Source organism: Marmota flaviventris, chromosome 3 (genome assembly GCF_047511675.1).
Source record: "Marmota flaviventris isolate mMarFla1 chromosome 3, mMarFla1.hap1, whole genome shotgun sequence".
In the NCBI taxonomy this organism is placed as follows: domain Eukaryota; kingdom Metazoa; phylum Chordata; class Mammalia; order Rodentia; family Sciuridae; genus Marmota; species Marmota flaviventris.
In genome coordinates, this window is record NC_092500.1 from 120,604,324 (window position 1) to 120,617,390 (window position 13,067).

General features: G+C 50.1%; 1 protein-coding gene across 19 annotated transcripts in view; it reads left to right on the forward strand.

The window, feature by feature from the left end:
* Cacna1c (calcium voltage-gated channel subunit alpha1 C) overlaps window positions 1-13,067 on the forward strand; it is a 617,874-nt gene that overhangs the window by 570,505 nt on the left and 34,302 nt on the right. For 13 of the 19 annotated variants that reach the window (XM_027951043.2, XM_027951042.2, XM_027951019.2 and 10 more), the window contains 2 exons: window positions 8,559-8,591; window positions 11,778-11,906. In XM_027951043.2, coding sequence (XP_027806844.1) covers window positions 8,559-8,591; window positions 11,778-11,906 — 162 coding nt within the window. Of the gene's footprint in view, window positions 1-8,558; window positions 8,592-8,977; window positions 8,981-11,717; window positions 11,907-13,067 lie in introns of all 19 variants that reach the window. The other 6 variants (XM_027951039.2, XM_027951040.2, XM_027951032.2 and 3 more) reach the window with 2 other exon arrangements.

Below are 13,067 nucleotides of genomic sequence, written 5' to 3' on the forward strand. Positions count from 1 at the left end.
TTCTTGATTTCTTGGGTCTGAAATCATATATTCCAGAAGGAAAACCCATAGCTATTTCTCATGGACTTGGAGCATCAAAAACTGCTCCCATGTATCCCAGATTGCAATCAGATTGGGGGCTTGGGCCAGCAGCCTTTCCGAACACTCTTCATTCTGCCTTTTAAAGCACTTTATACAACAGAAAGTGCTAAGAATACTGGATTCTTGCCTTATGGATATAGCAAAATATTCTCAAATTGAAAATCAAGACACCCTGTTTTGTTTCCAGGCTGGGCTCTGTGAAGCCAGGTGACAGGGTAATTTACCCCATTCTCTGGGCTTTGGTTTCCTTGAACATGGGGAATTGGGGGGTTGGGGAAGGTGAGAGCCTCTTGCAACTCCAACCCTCTAGTCTAAGTACTTGAGGTGGATATCTCCTTTATCCTTTCCTAGAGCTCCAGCACCTTTAGGGACCTAGCTCCCTTGGCTTTGGTATGGCTCATGTGGGGGTTGTAGAGAGAAGGACAGGAAAGAACTATGAGGAGTGCAGCAGGCAGAGAGAGACGGTGTGAGGGGAAGGAACACTGCCTCTGGGGAGCTTCTGGGAAAATCCAAAAGAGGAAACCCTGAAGGATTTACTTAAGTGCAAGGTGTTGGGCCATGGAAGTGACCAGAACAGGAAAATAAAGCTTAATAATTATGGTATTGTGACTTCAGCTGATTAGAAGGAAGAGGAGAAGGAGAAGAGGAGAAGGGAAACCTGAGAACTAGTCTCTGATCAGAGAGCTCAGATCAGGCATCATGCCAAGGACATTACACACGAGATGGGATTAAATCCTCAGAGGACTGACTGACCCTCTGCACAAGGAATCAAGGCACAGACAGGGTGAGCTATCTGCCCCAAATCATACAGCTAATGGGTGACAAAGCCATTAGCTAATGGGGTTCAAAGCCATTTCTGTCAGAGAATTGACTCTTGTGTCTCCACGGAGCCCATTGACTGAATCCCTGAGCCAACTGGCTGGCCTAAACATGGCATTACCAAGGGGTAGGCGTCATTGGCTCCTGCTACTCAGAGGTTGTCATCAATGTCCTCCAACAATTTGACTTAGGCAGAGCTGCTTGTCTTAACTTCTCTGTGCCTGTTGATGCTGCTGATACTGAACTAAGGAAGACCGATGCCCCTGGAAGGCTCAAACAGAAAGCACTCTGACCCCAGCACCCATGTGCCTGACCAATAGGGCCCAGGAGACAAGGGCAGAGGAAGCATGGACTCCCCTTGCCTGGTTGATACCTTAAGCTTGGGAATGACAATGGGAAGAGGGAGAATGTGGAGGGGACAGTAACGAGGCAGGGGCACACTGGGCTCTGCTGCAGGAAATGTCCAGGGATAGACATGTCAGGTGCTGGCCCCAAATCTCCCTTCCCCTCATTCCTGACCCCTTTCCACCTTGGCATCTTCTACCATGCACCAGCAGGCACAATTAATTGTCCTAACTGGCTCCCCATAAAAATCATAGAGCAAGTTGGCTCCTGCCCTGGTTTTAAGTCCTGCAATGATGGAGAAAAGCAGTGGCTCTGAGTCAGAATTGCCTCCAGCTGCACGTCCACCCCCTCAGGACTGAGTCAGGAGACTCAGTCTTCACGACTCCAGCCTCTCACCCATCCTCCAATCCTCCAACCCCCATGCACCTGGCCCTCCTAACTCTGAGCCTGCCTGTGGCCCAAATCACCCCTCCCTATTCCTGTCAGAGCAGAGAAGGGGCCAGAACAGGCATGAGGAAGTCAAGGCTGAGCAGTGCTCCCTAGACCTGTCACGAGGACCAAAGGTGGCAAAGATTGTCAGAAAGTGGACTCATCCTAATGTGGGGTGGAAGCAACTTTGGAGGCCTAAATCTAGACCAAACCATACCCACTCATGTATTCCTCAACTGTGCTTTGAAAGCCTACTGTGTGCTAGAGCCTGGGAAATATTTTATAGATAAGTGTGCAAAACTAGAAGCAGGAAATAACTTGCTTGTCTTCATAGCAAGGCCAGCCTAGAACCTGAACCTGACTCCTAATTCTGTGTTTAGTAGAAGGCTCAGATGGTGCTGTTGCCAGACATTGTCTAGATGGCTGTGGCTGGTGTGGTCTGAGCTAGTTCTGGATTAAGTATAAATTAGTGATCTCAGGACAGCTGGGTAGGGTGACCCATCTCTCTCTATCTCCTTGTCCTGTATCCCTCCTTCTGTTGCCCTCAAGGCTCCCTTCCAACTTCCTGCCACTTTCAGCACCACCCACGGCCCCTCCAACAGACAAATGCCACCAAGGTGTTTTGCTTTAAAAGGAAGTGATTCCAGTGCACTAATTCATACTAAGGTGGTACTTAATTCAACTGAGGTGGTAGTGACTTGATAAGCCATGCTTCCAAAAATAATTTTACCTTTAAAGAGATGAAAGTCCTGCTTGACCTGTAGATTTGAGTAGTTAGCACATCTAAGGAAGATGAGACCAGCAACACGACACTAGAGTGGGTAGGATATTTTTGTTTGAGTATTTCTCCATCCTCCACCCTTCTGGGGGTTCCATAAAGGCAGTTTTCTATTCTTCATAGAAAGAGAGCTGGCTCTTAATGGATCTAGCAGAGCTACACTCTGGGCTAGAAATGAGACAGTGCATGTCACCATCAGTGGTCCGGTTGGAAATGGAAAACCAAAAGCCCCTAAGTCTCAAGGTCAGACACAATAGGAAGACAGAGGCGGCCCTGATAAAGTGGCCTGGTACAGGAAGTTTTCCCTAAAGCTGTTGTTTTGAGAAGTATCCTGCAGGCTTGACCTGAAAGGTTCCTGGGACCCTGTTTTTTTTATGGACATCCTGATGAGGTTCTTATTTCAACTGTGTTAGGTGGCCTGAGTGTCCGGACACAGGCATGACTTGCCCATTGCTCCCTTTGCCCTCTGCCTTCTGCTCAAGACCCCTTCACTTTTTATTCCATTCTAATTTCCTTTCCTTCCCTATTCTCTATACTCTCCTTTCCACAAAAATAGAAGAGTGGAGGAAGCTGTCACACACACACCCTTGGTGGGGCCAGGCAGCCGTCTTGCCTCACCAATGCCTGTCATTTAGTTCTTACAGGCTCAGCACACTATTGCTGGTGCATTTGCCAGAACCCTCTAAAGCAAGAGGACCTAGAAGACTCCATGAGCTAGTAGTGAGGAGAGCTGCACCATGGACAGGCTCAGAAAGGTGCCCACAGCACCTTCGAAAGTATAGCCACTTCTGTGGACACCCTAATCTACCCTCATAGTTAATGTTCCAAACCTTACAATCACCTGTCCTTATTGATTCTGTGTCTCCCTGCCTTCCTGCTGTACTTCTATTTCTCTCCCTTCCTTCTCTATCCTTCTGATCTCTCTCCTTCCCTGCTACTTTCTCCTTCTTCTTCCTCTCCCCCTACTCCCCCTTCTCCTCCTGCTCCTCCTCCTCCTTCCTCTCTCTCTCTCTCTCTCTCTCTCTCTCTCTCTCTCTCTCTCTCTCTCTCTCTCTCTTCCTCCCTCTCTCTCTCATTCTTTGACACTGGTAACACTGCTGACAGCTGATTCCATTCATTCATTCTTCTTGGGACTGTTTGTTTGAATGACTGGATATTGGCTGTCCTTCTCAGGGCGAGACTAAACCACCTTGGCCATTTTGTAATCCTTTTTGTTTGGCGTGTGTTTCTAGCAGGTCCTAGCACCCGGAGAGCCATCAGGTTGCAGATGAATAACAGAGTGATTCCTGGTTTAAGCCACCTCCAGCCACCTAAACTGGCCACTGTACAGCTAATAGCACAAGCTAGTCAAACTGTCCCCCTTCCTTAGTTCAGCATGAAAAGACAGGGAGAACCTAGAACCAGCAATCCCCATGCTCTGTACCTGAAGGACTATTGCAGCTGCATGCAGTCACCACAAAAACACAAGAAGGGCCCTTCTCACTGAAATTCCACTCTGAAGGGCCCATTCAGGTGGCTTGGAGAGAGAGGTGGAAGCCAGTTGGTTTCATGGACTGGCCATGGGAGCAGGGTGGGGGCTGCTCTTCCACTCCCCTCTCTCCCCTCTAGGCTTTGTCCTTACTTGCTCTCTGCCCTTTCCCACCAGTCCTTTTCCCTCATATTCCTCTGCCCAGCACTCTTCCTCCACATATCCATTTCCATCTCTCCATTCACACCAGAACAAAACAGGAATTCTGCAGCAAAATTGCTTTCAGGTAGCCATATTTCCTTCATTTGTTCTTAAATCTGAAAGCCATTGACACCTACCCTCAGCTTCTGTACATCCCAGTTGACTTGTGCTTACTGAAACTTGCATCTCTCATGACAAGTAACCTCTTCTTTCATCTTTATGAGGCTCACTTTGACCTCCTTAGAATTTCTTTCTCCTTTGCCATCTCCAGTGCCTTTAAGATTCAGCATCTCATGACTCCTCCACATCTAGCAGGCCACACTTAGGTTATGTGCAGGTCTCCTGGTGGGAAAGGAGACAAAAAGATACTAAGAAGCCCACCTACCCTTGACCTGCACATCCTGGCTCCTGGCCATGAACTTGGTGTCTAGTGTCTCTAGAAACTCATGACTCCTGCCATTCTCAGTTCTCTGTGTACAGCATGCCCTAGGTGACCTCCAGTTCTCAGCAACAAAACACCAATCCCTCAGTCTTTGGCCACACCATGACACTGTCCCGACAGAACCAACTGTCCTGTCTTACAGTCGAGCAGACAGAGATGCAGAGTTTGAGCGGGGACAGGGGGCTGTCAGTTGGACCCAGAACTTCAGGTGGCTTGGAGTGGAATTTATATCAGAGATTTGAAAATAAATAAATAAAGCAAGTGTTCCTGTGGCAGAGCAGCCAGTAAAAGATTCATGTATCCCCATGACATTGCACTGACCCTGTTTCAGTGTGACATGGAATCTCAATGACCCTGGTATCATGGCCATTGCTTCTCAATGGCAGCCCTTCGGATGGGGCATCCTCTGCAAGGCCAAGAGCCAATCTTTCCTAGAGGGCATCAGAGGATTGTCTGCCCCTTTTCAAAGTCAACACAACAAAGGCAGCGTAGCCATGACCCATGACCCCTTCAAAATGCTCTCTAGCCCCTGATCTCAAGAGGATGTCCTGGAAGACAACTTGGTTGGATATTCTAGCCTACGTACCTGCTGCCCCACCCTGAATTCCTAGTAATCCTTACCGCCTGGCTATGCTTTAAAAATATTTTTAAAACTTTTTTATATGATGAAAAGCTACTTTTCAACTACCTTTTAACTCTCCAGAGGGTGTGATGTGACAACTGGGAAACAATTCCATGGATCTTCACACCATCCTCCTGGGAAAATCCCCTCCACCTAGGAGAATATGTCTCCCTGGCCTCTGGCATTCCCCGGGCTTTATCCCTCAGCCTCCATGGTGAGGTCTAGGGCTTGTGCCCAATGACAAGGAACAGTGGAAAATTCCAGAAACAAAGACTTCATCTACTGAGGTGATGCTTCTAATATGACCCTGAACTCAATTCAGAAAAGTTTTTCCAGGGAAGATCTCCCGTGAGCAACCCAGGGCCATTCCATCACCACTGCCAGTTACACCAAACCAAGGCAGTTGGCATGAGGATATTAAAATGTGGTAATGGCTTTTGCTTTCTGTTTCCCCTGAGCCTGGAACCACTCACGGGGACTCTGAAAATGCCCCACTATGAAAGAATTATCTCATTCCATTTATATAGATTGCATGAACAGATTAAATTAATTGCCCCAATATCTTGAAATCCTAAATTACCAGATCATTGGAAAACAAAGCTGAACAAATTGGCTGCTCAGAACTTTATTGCTTGCCTTCCATTAGTGGAGACAGTGCCATATTAAAATCAGCCAGAATGTTTAGGCTGGGAAAACAGTTTTGTTGGCTCCTGGTAGAAAGGGGATGCTGGAAGGGTCTGCAAGCATATGAGGCAAGTATTTGGGAATCTTACCACCCCTTTTTTCCCTAGGAAGACCACTGACAGAGAAACTATAAACTGACTCATAAGAACGGAGAGGAAATCTGGGAGGGGATTAGAGACTGATGCACAAGAATTCCAGGCTGTAGAGTGAGGTGAAAGTAGATTCCAAAGCAGAACTCCTGCTAGGTAGCTTCTCAGAGCACATACCAGGTACTCACGAAGACAGTGGCAAACAGTTCAAACATGTCTCTGGGCCAAGCTTGGGACACACAAATGCCCAGGGCCAGTGAGTCCAAGGTCCCCTTCAGTTCACCAAGGAACTCCACTTGCAGCTGGGCAGTCACCAAAGATTCAAATGACTATAGGATCATCTAGGAAGTGTCCTGCCTGTCTGCCTGGGTATGAGCAGCTGAGAGTTCTCAGAGGACAAGGGCTGTCTTAGGCTTCTTCACTGTTCCCACATAGAACTCACTCAGTGATTGCTTTCTGAGTGACTACGAATGGCTCTTTATTTTTGAGACTATGGATCTTGTAAAAAGTTTGTGTGAGATGTTAAAGGCAACACAGCTCCAGCAAGTCAAAAGTCCTCTGAAGGGCCTGGCTTTAATGTTAATCCATGAGTTTCTAGACTCTTCCAAAGTGAGGCTCTTTGGAAAGTTGTCATTACTTAGGCTGCAGAAGCCAACAGAGAGATCAAGAGCCTTCCTCTCAGCTACCCAAAGCTCCTCCCGACTCTTCTTATCTGCTATTACAGAGACACTCATAAGGATTATCAAACTAGTACTTATGAATATAATAGACTATAACCAAGGTGATTACACCTAAAGTTTAAATCTTGAAATAAAACGATTCAAATATATGAGATCTTAATTGGAACCAGAAAGTCCTAAATAAAAAGCAACAGGAGAAAAAATGGCAAGATGAAAGTTAAAAAAAAAAGAATTCTGAATGTTTAAGAGGTTAAAGAAAGTTTTGTTTTGTGTTGTGTTTTAGTGGCTCATTGGGCCAGGTGAAGCAGTAGGGTTATGAATTGTCTTGGGCAGTAATGGGCAGCTGTGTTGGTTTTCAGGTGGATCTAAGAGGAAGCAAGAGCCCACACCTCCTGAGAACTCTGCCTTATCCCCTGGCATTATAGGTAGTGCAGAATCCCTCCCTCTGCCCTCCCAGTTCCCATCCCACTGGATCCCAGAAACATAGAACTCCTCAGCCATCAACACAGGGAACACTCAGTAGACCAGCCTGGGGCTCAGGAAGATGCCAGAAGATACCTAGACCTGAACATCATCTGTCACACACCTAAGGAAAAGGGAGTTGGGTGCTTTGCAAGAAATTTCTATTGTATGAGTGCATATGTATGTGTGTGTGTCTGTCTGCCCGTCTGTCACCATGTCCAATATCAGCCCTCTAGCCAAATCCTAGTGACTCCACTCCTTCCAGGTATGAGGACTGACCCAGCAGCTGGTAATCCTCACAAAACAGAAGCCGAGGTTTAGAATGTGTTCTATAAATGACTAGAGAAGTGTCCCTTGCCTCCTCTTCCCTAACCTCACCTTATATCACCACCATTCCTTACAAAAGGACATCTTACCAACTTTCTATGAGAAATTTTTAAAAAAAGAATTTGCTGAGAAATCTGTTACCAAGGAAGTATTTTCAGGCTGCAAGCAAATGTCTACTTATGCACATTTCTATCCTTCAAAAAATTCTGTTACACATTTTCCTCATTTATACCTTTAAAACAGAAATACAAGGGAAACCAACTGAGAGTGGGGGATGGAGAGCAGACTGAAGATTTTGTAGAAAGAGTTAGAGCTCAGACGGTTATGATCAGAAGAGGCTGAGCTCTATGTGCTGGATCCAAAAAGCAGGGTCATCTTCCCAGAGACAGGCGCCTGAGTTTCTGCCCAATGCGGAAGCAGTCAGACCCAAGAGCCCAGTTTCCTGGGGTGTTAATAATAATGTCCTAAATTATGTGCAGGTCTTCCAAGGTGAACAAGCAAGTCTACACTTATTATTTCATGCCAGTGGCCAAGGTTCTCCACACCTATGGACCTACAGCCAAGCAAGGCCGGGTCCTGCCTGAGCCGCTGCCTTGAGAACCAGCCCCTGCTGGGGAGAGGGCTGAGGGCCACCTCCTGGATCTTCCTTCATGATAACTAGAATCCAGTCTTCCCCTGAGGCTAAGAGCCCCTTTGCTTACCTGGGTTGGGCAGGACAGGCACAGGGTACAAGCAGGTCCTGCCTTCACTGCCTGGCGGGAGCTGAAGTGCAGAGAGGCAGGTGGAAGTCGTTGGAGGTGGTCTTAGAGTACCAGGCTGACCTAAAACAAAACCAACCTCCATTCTCAAAGTCCAGAAGACCGATCTGCTCATCATGGGTGTGAGTTACTCAGTTCATGGCCAGAAACGAAAGCCTTGTGGGGCCCTGTTAGACATGAGGCCCAGCGATGCACAGACACACGCATGGTGGTGTCCCTGAGCCTGCCAGGCCCACGCTTTTGTATTTCTTTCACTTGTTTCCTTGTGCCCTCTCCTGCCACTGTGTCTCTCCTGTGTTAGCCAAGACCTAGAATACCGGGCATCTTCGTTGGAGACTCATTACAGCTTATCTCTGTCTGCCTTTCTTTAAAGCCAGCTGAACATACCCAATGCTCTCCCTCTATGGTAAGACCGACCCTCCAAACCACGTGCCCAGCTTCTGTGAACCCTCTAGCACCCCCACTCTTACCCACTCCAACCTCCAGAGTCTCAGGAGCCCAGCCTGGCTCCCTTGCATGTAACCACGTGTCCGTCGAGTGCCTTGCTCTGCCTGTGCTCGTGTGAACTGTGAAAAGGCTGCACGCGTAACGGTGTTCTGCCTCCCCCAGCTCCTTTGGGTGGTAATTCCCTGTGATCTTGTCTATCTAATGAGCCACTGGGAGAGAATTGGACCCACGGGCCATTTCCTGTTAAACATCCCGAGGACTGAGACTAAGCTTAATCTGACATGGGAAATTTGCAGAGACCACCTGCGAGAGCCGCCATAGGATTCCAGGAAGAGGAGAAGAGAGGGGGTCTAGCCAAGAAGCTGAGAGGAGGAGGATGAGTTCCTGCTATCCATGTCCGTGACTACCAGCCTCCCTCGGCTCTGAGTGGAAGGCCGCTGCAGAAGCTTTATGCTGGCATTTGTTCCTAAGAGGGCAGTTGAACTTCTAGTCACTCCAACCATGGTGCCCCTCTCATCTTTCTAAATTCCTGTCGTTCGTTTCATTTGGGCTAAACCCACTTTTCTGCAGCAAAGTGGATGCAGAAAAACAAACTCTGTCAACTGGACCATTCCTAATGTAGGAGTCCATGACCCCCTTTGGCTAAAGTGGTAGAGATGCCTCTCAATGTGACCTTGAAGTGTCCCTGTACAACCTCCCCCCCCCCCGCCCTGTAAAAGGTGCCATCACACATTTCAAACTGAGCCAAGTGTGAGTTTTTAGAAAGACCAGTGGGTTGATTCCTCAAATCCCGAAAGTCAGCAGACCGGAGGCGAGGTTGGGTGGATTGGTGGTGACCCCTCTGTAGCCTATGACTACCTGGCCAAAGGCTGCCAGGGAAAGGCTGAGCCGTGGACATCCTTCCCTGCTTCATGGGGCTTCAGCACTTGGATTGCCTTCTCATGGCATTGTCATTCCCTTTACTATGGGAAATTGTCCTGCCCCCTGGCAATGTGCTTATTCTTCTAGAGCAGCATTGGGAAGCTGCAGCTCGGGTGGGCTCTGAACACCACAGTGGAATCCAAACAGCGAGCTTGGGTTTGGAGTCTGCGTGGCTTTGTTTTAATTCATCAGATCCAACTGTCCCAGTGGCACCAACTTCTCAGATTCTTGACACCCACAGCTGAAGTTCCCCCACTTAAGCTTGTTCTTTCTTCTTTTTCTCCTTTCTGGAACACAGTGGAACTGACAGCTGGGTTATAAAACCCTAAGCCTCCTCTGTGAGCTCCTCTGGGGGAACAAACCTCTTGCTAAGGGGAGAAAATAGAATTTCAAGTAGATACACAGGTGATAGAAATAGAGGAGGAGGCCATCAAAGACCTCAAAATAAACAGGCAGGGGCAGGCCCAGGGACAGCACAAGGATTGCTGCCTGCAGGTCCCTCTCCAGGCCCTCAGGGAGCCCATGTGACAGGCCCCCAACACCACAGTCTGCCCCCTGCCTTATAGGGAGCAGGAGCCCTAGGAGGAGCTGAGGCAGCTCTGATTTTGAAACCGAAGAAATATGTTGACTCTTCTGTCTGGAGGGTCCAAAAGCCAGGAGAGACCCTCTGGCTTGGTTTCTATGCAGAACCTCCAAGGGGGAAATGGGCATGCTGTAAAATCTGCCTCTGAATTTCCCTGCTCCCTCAGGGGTCTCCTGATCTGAGTAAGAGACGAGTGGTCCCTGAAGCCATCCCACCAGGTCAGGTTAGAGTGGACAGACCTGAGGAGCCCTCAAGGGCTTCGGGCTAGTGGGGTGTTCAGGGAGTGGAAACAGGCTTGGGCCATGTCGGGGGAAGAGGAAAGGGGGTGGAGTGGGCCGCCAGAGACCCCTCCTTCCTTGAGGGGAACCTGGAACGGGAACAGTAACAGGAAACTCAAGGGCCGGTTCTCTCCTGGTGCTGGCAGGGCCGGGTGAGCTGCACTGGCTCTGGGAGGCGGGAAGTGGCTCTCTTGAGGGTGGCCAGGTGCCAGCTCCCCAGGCTCTGCAGCACAGCCTGCTGCTCCTGTGGGCAGGGGGCTCAAGACGGGAGGTCAGTTCTTGTAGTTCTTGGGTCTGGAGGCAGAAGAGGACAGGGCTGTCTGTCCTGTCTTTGGAACCCTGGCCAGGCATGTGCCCACACTCTCCTGCTCCTCCAGGTCCCACAGCTGAAGGTGAGAGCCCTGCAACCCAAGAGTCATAAACCCACTCCAGCTTGCCTTGGCCTCGATGCCGACCCTCTTCTTCCCCTTCCCTCCAGGACTCCAGGGAGGGAGATGATCCATCCTAAATAGATCCCTTGGTCCTCAGAGAGCAAGGCCCAGACTTTCCAGGGATCACTGCAAGTGACACCTCCCTACCTCCCCTCTGTGCCCTCACCCCTTCCAGGGTCTTCCACAGCCTGGACAGGGTGGAGCCTCCTAGAAGCCCCAGGGAAGAAGGGAGTTAGAAGGCCACCAGCTTCCTTCCTGCGAGGAAGGCAAGTGCTGCAAGCCAGACCCTCACCCAGCACCAGCAGCACCCTACTCCCCAGCCCTTTCCCCTGTAGCCACTAGGGGCAAGGGCTGTGGGAAGCAGGGGGAGGTGACACAAGAGAACTGCTAGAGTCCAGAGCAGCCAGGGCTTGAGACCCCTTCAGTGGGCAGCCCACCCCACCCGTCAGAACCCCTGAATGCAGTCATAAGGGACAGCTGCCACCCAGTCTCCTCACAGAGTGCCAGGTCCCACTCAGGGTGTAGGACCCTCAGCTGAGCCAGTCCGAGGAGAGCCAGGAATTCCAAGGGCAGCCAGCTCTAGGCCTAGTTTCCAAAGTATATGGGAGCTCCTTCTGGAGCTTTCTGTTGCTCCATGCAGGGCATCACAAACTAGGAATGAAGGGGAAGAGAGAGGGTGGGATATCAGGACCACAGTCTCAGGGCCTAGGCACAGCCTGGCTCTGCAGAGACCACATGACTGGCTATTGACCCAGAAAGCTGGACACTGGCCTCCCATCCATGACCAGGGAGCAAGGACCTGAGGGAAGAGTCCAGTGCAGCTGACCCACCCCAGCCTGCCTCCCCTCAGCCAAAGACTGTTTCTCAGAGAGCCCCTCCTGTACCACCTCTCTCTTGCTGTGTTAACTGCACCTATTGCCAATGGCTTCCAGAATGCAGAGGAGAACTCCCGCATCTCCATCACCTTCTTCCGCCTCTTCCGGGTCATGCGCTTGGTCAAGCTGCTGAGCCGTGGGGAGGGTATCCGGACCCTGCTGTGGACCTTCATCAAATCCTTCCAGGTAACCAGGCCACCTTCCCAATGCAGTGGGAGACAACCTCTGGGATCCTGGGGTGAGCTGGGGCTCCCCTGCCCCCACCCCTGGAGCTCCCTGGACCTGAGCTGTCACAGGAAGCAAGGGGCCTGGGGCTGGCCCTTCCTCTGCTGCTCAGCATGTGTGTGAGGGCAACTTCCCACCAGGCACCTTGCTTTCCTCATTTCTGAGATGAGAGGATGAAACTAGATCTGTGGTTTTTCAAAAGTCAACTCCCAGAGCCCCACATTTCCCCGAAGGCAGGGTACAGAGGGTGGGAGGAGAGGGGAGGCTGAGGTGGTTCTCTCTCTCCTCTCATTTATGTATTTCTCCTCAAGAATTTACTGGACAAAGGGATTATGTGGGATAGAACATATCAGAAAAACATGGGTCTAGCTCATCTGAAACCACTCTGGCCCCCTCAAATTCCTGCAGTTTGGGAATCTCCCAGCCAAGTCTGCTGACCCTACCTGGTTGTGGTCCTAGCCAAACTCTAAGGGACCCTGGTGTCACTCCACTCCAGGAAAGCAGACCCCTCATAGGGCCCCAGGATTGCCTGACTACTGCATAATTAATTTCCTTTTCTCAGCCATCGTTTTCCACCTGTAAAAACAGGCTCACAGTCACCTCTGGCAGCTCTGAGGAGTGTTATGTAAGTGTGAAGTTAAAGAGAAGCAAAGCAGTTAGGTCCCTGGGATTCCTTGGAGATGACGGCAGCAGCCCCTAACTGCTCCCCTGGCCCCGCGCAGAAGGCAGGCCTCTCTCCTCCTGTGGAAGTGCCACTCTCAGAGTCCCCAGGATGGAGAATCATCATCTCTAAAGAACAATCTCCATGTCCCCTGCCCTGGCCAGTCCAGGCCTCAGATAGGGCATAGAGTTGGTCTCTGGTCCAGGTATGTCTCCTGCTGTGGTTGGAGCCAGAGCTGTCACAGGAAGTAAGGGGCCTGGGGCTGGCCAGAGGATAGATACTCTAGGGCCCCTGCTTCCCTGCTTTGGAGGCCCCTCCCAAAGGCAGTCCCCTCCAGGCAGGGACAGAAACCATCTGCTGGACCAGCAGTCAAGGCCTCAAACTGGTTGCACTCTGGGAGCCAGTGCTCCTCCAGCCCAAGCCCAAGCTGACTCCCCACCTAACAAGGAGCTGCAGCTCCC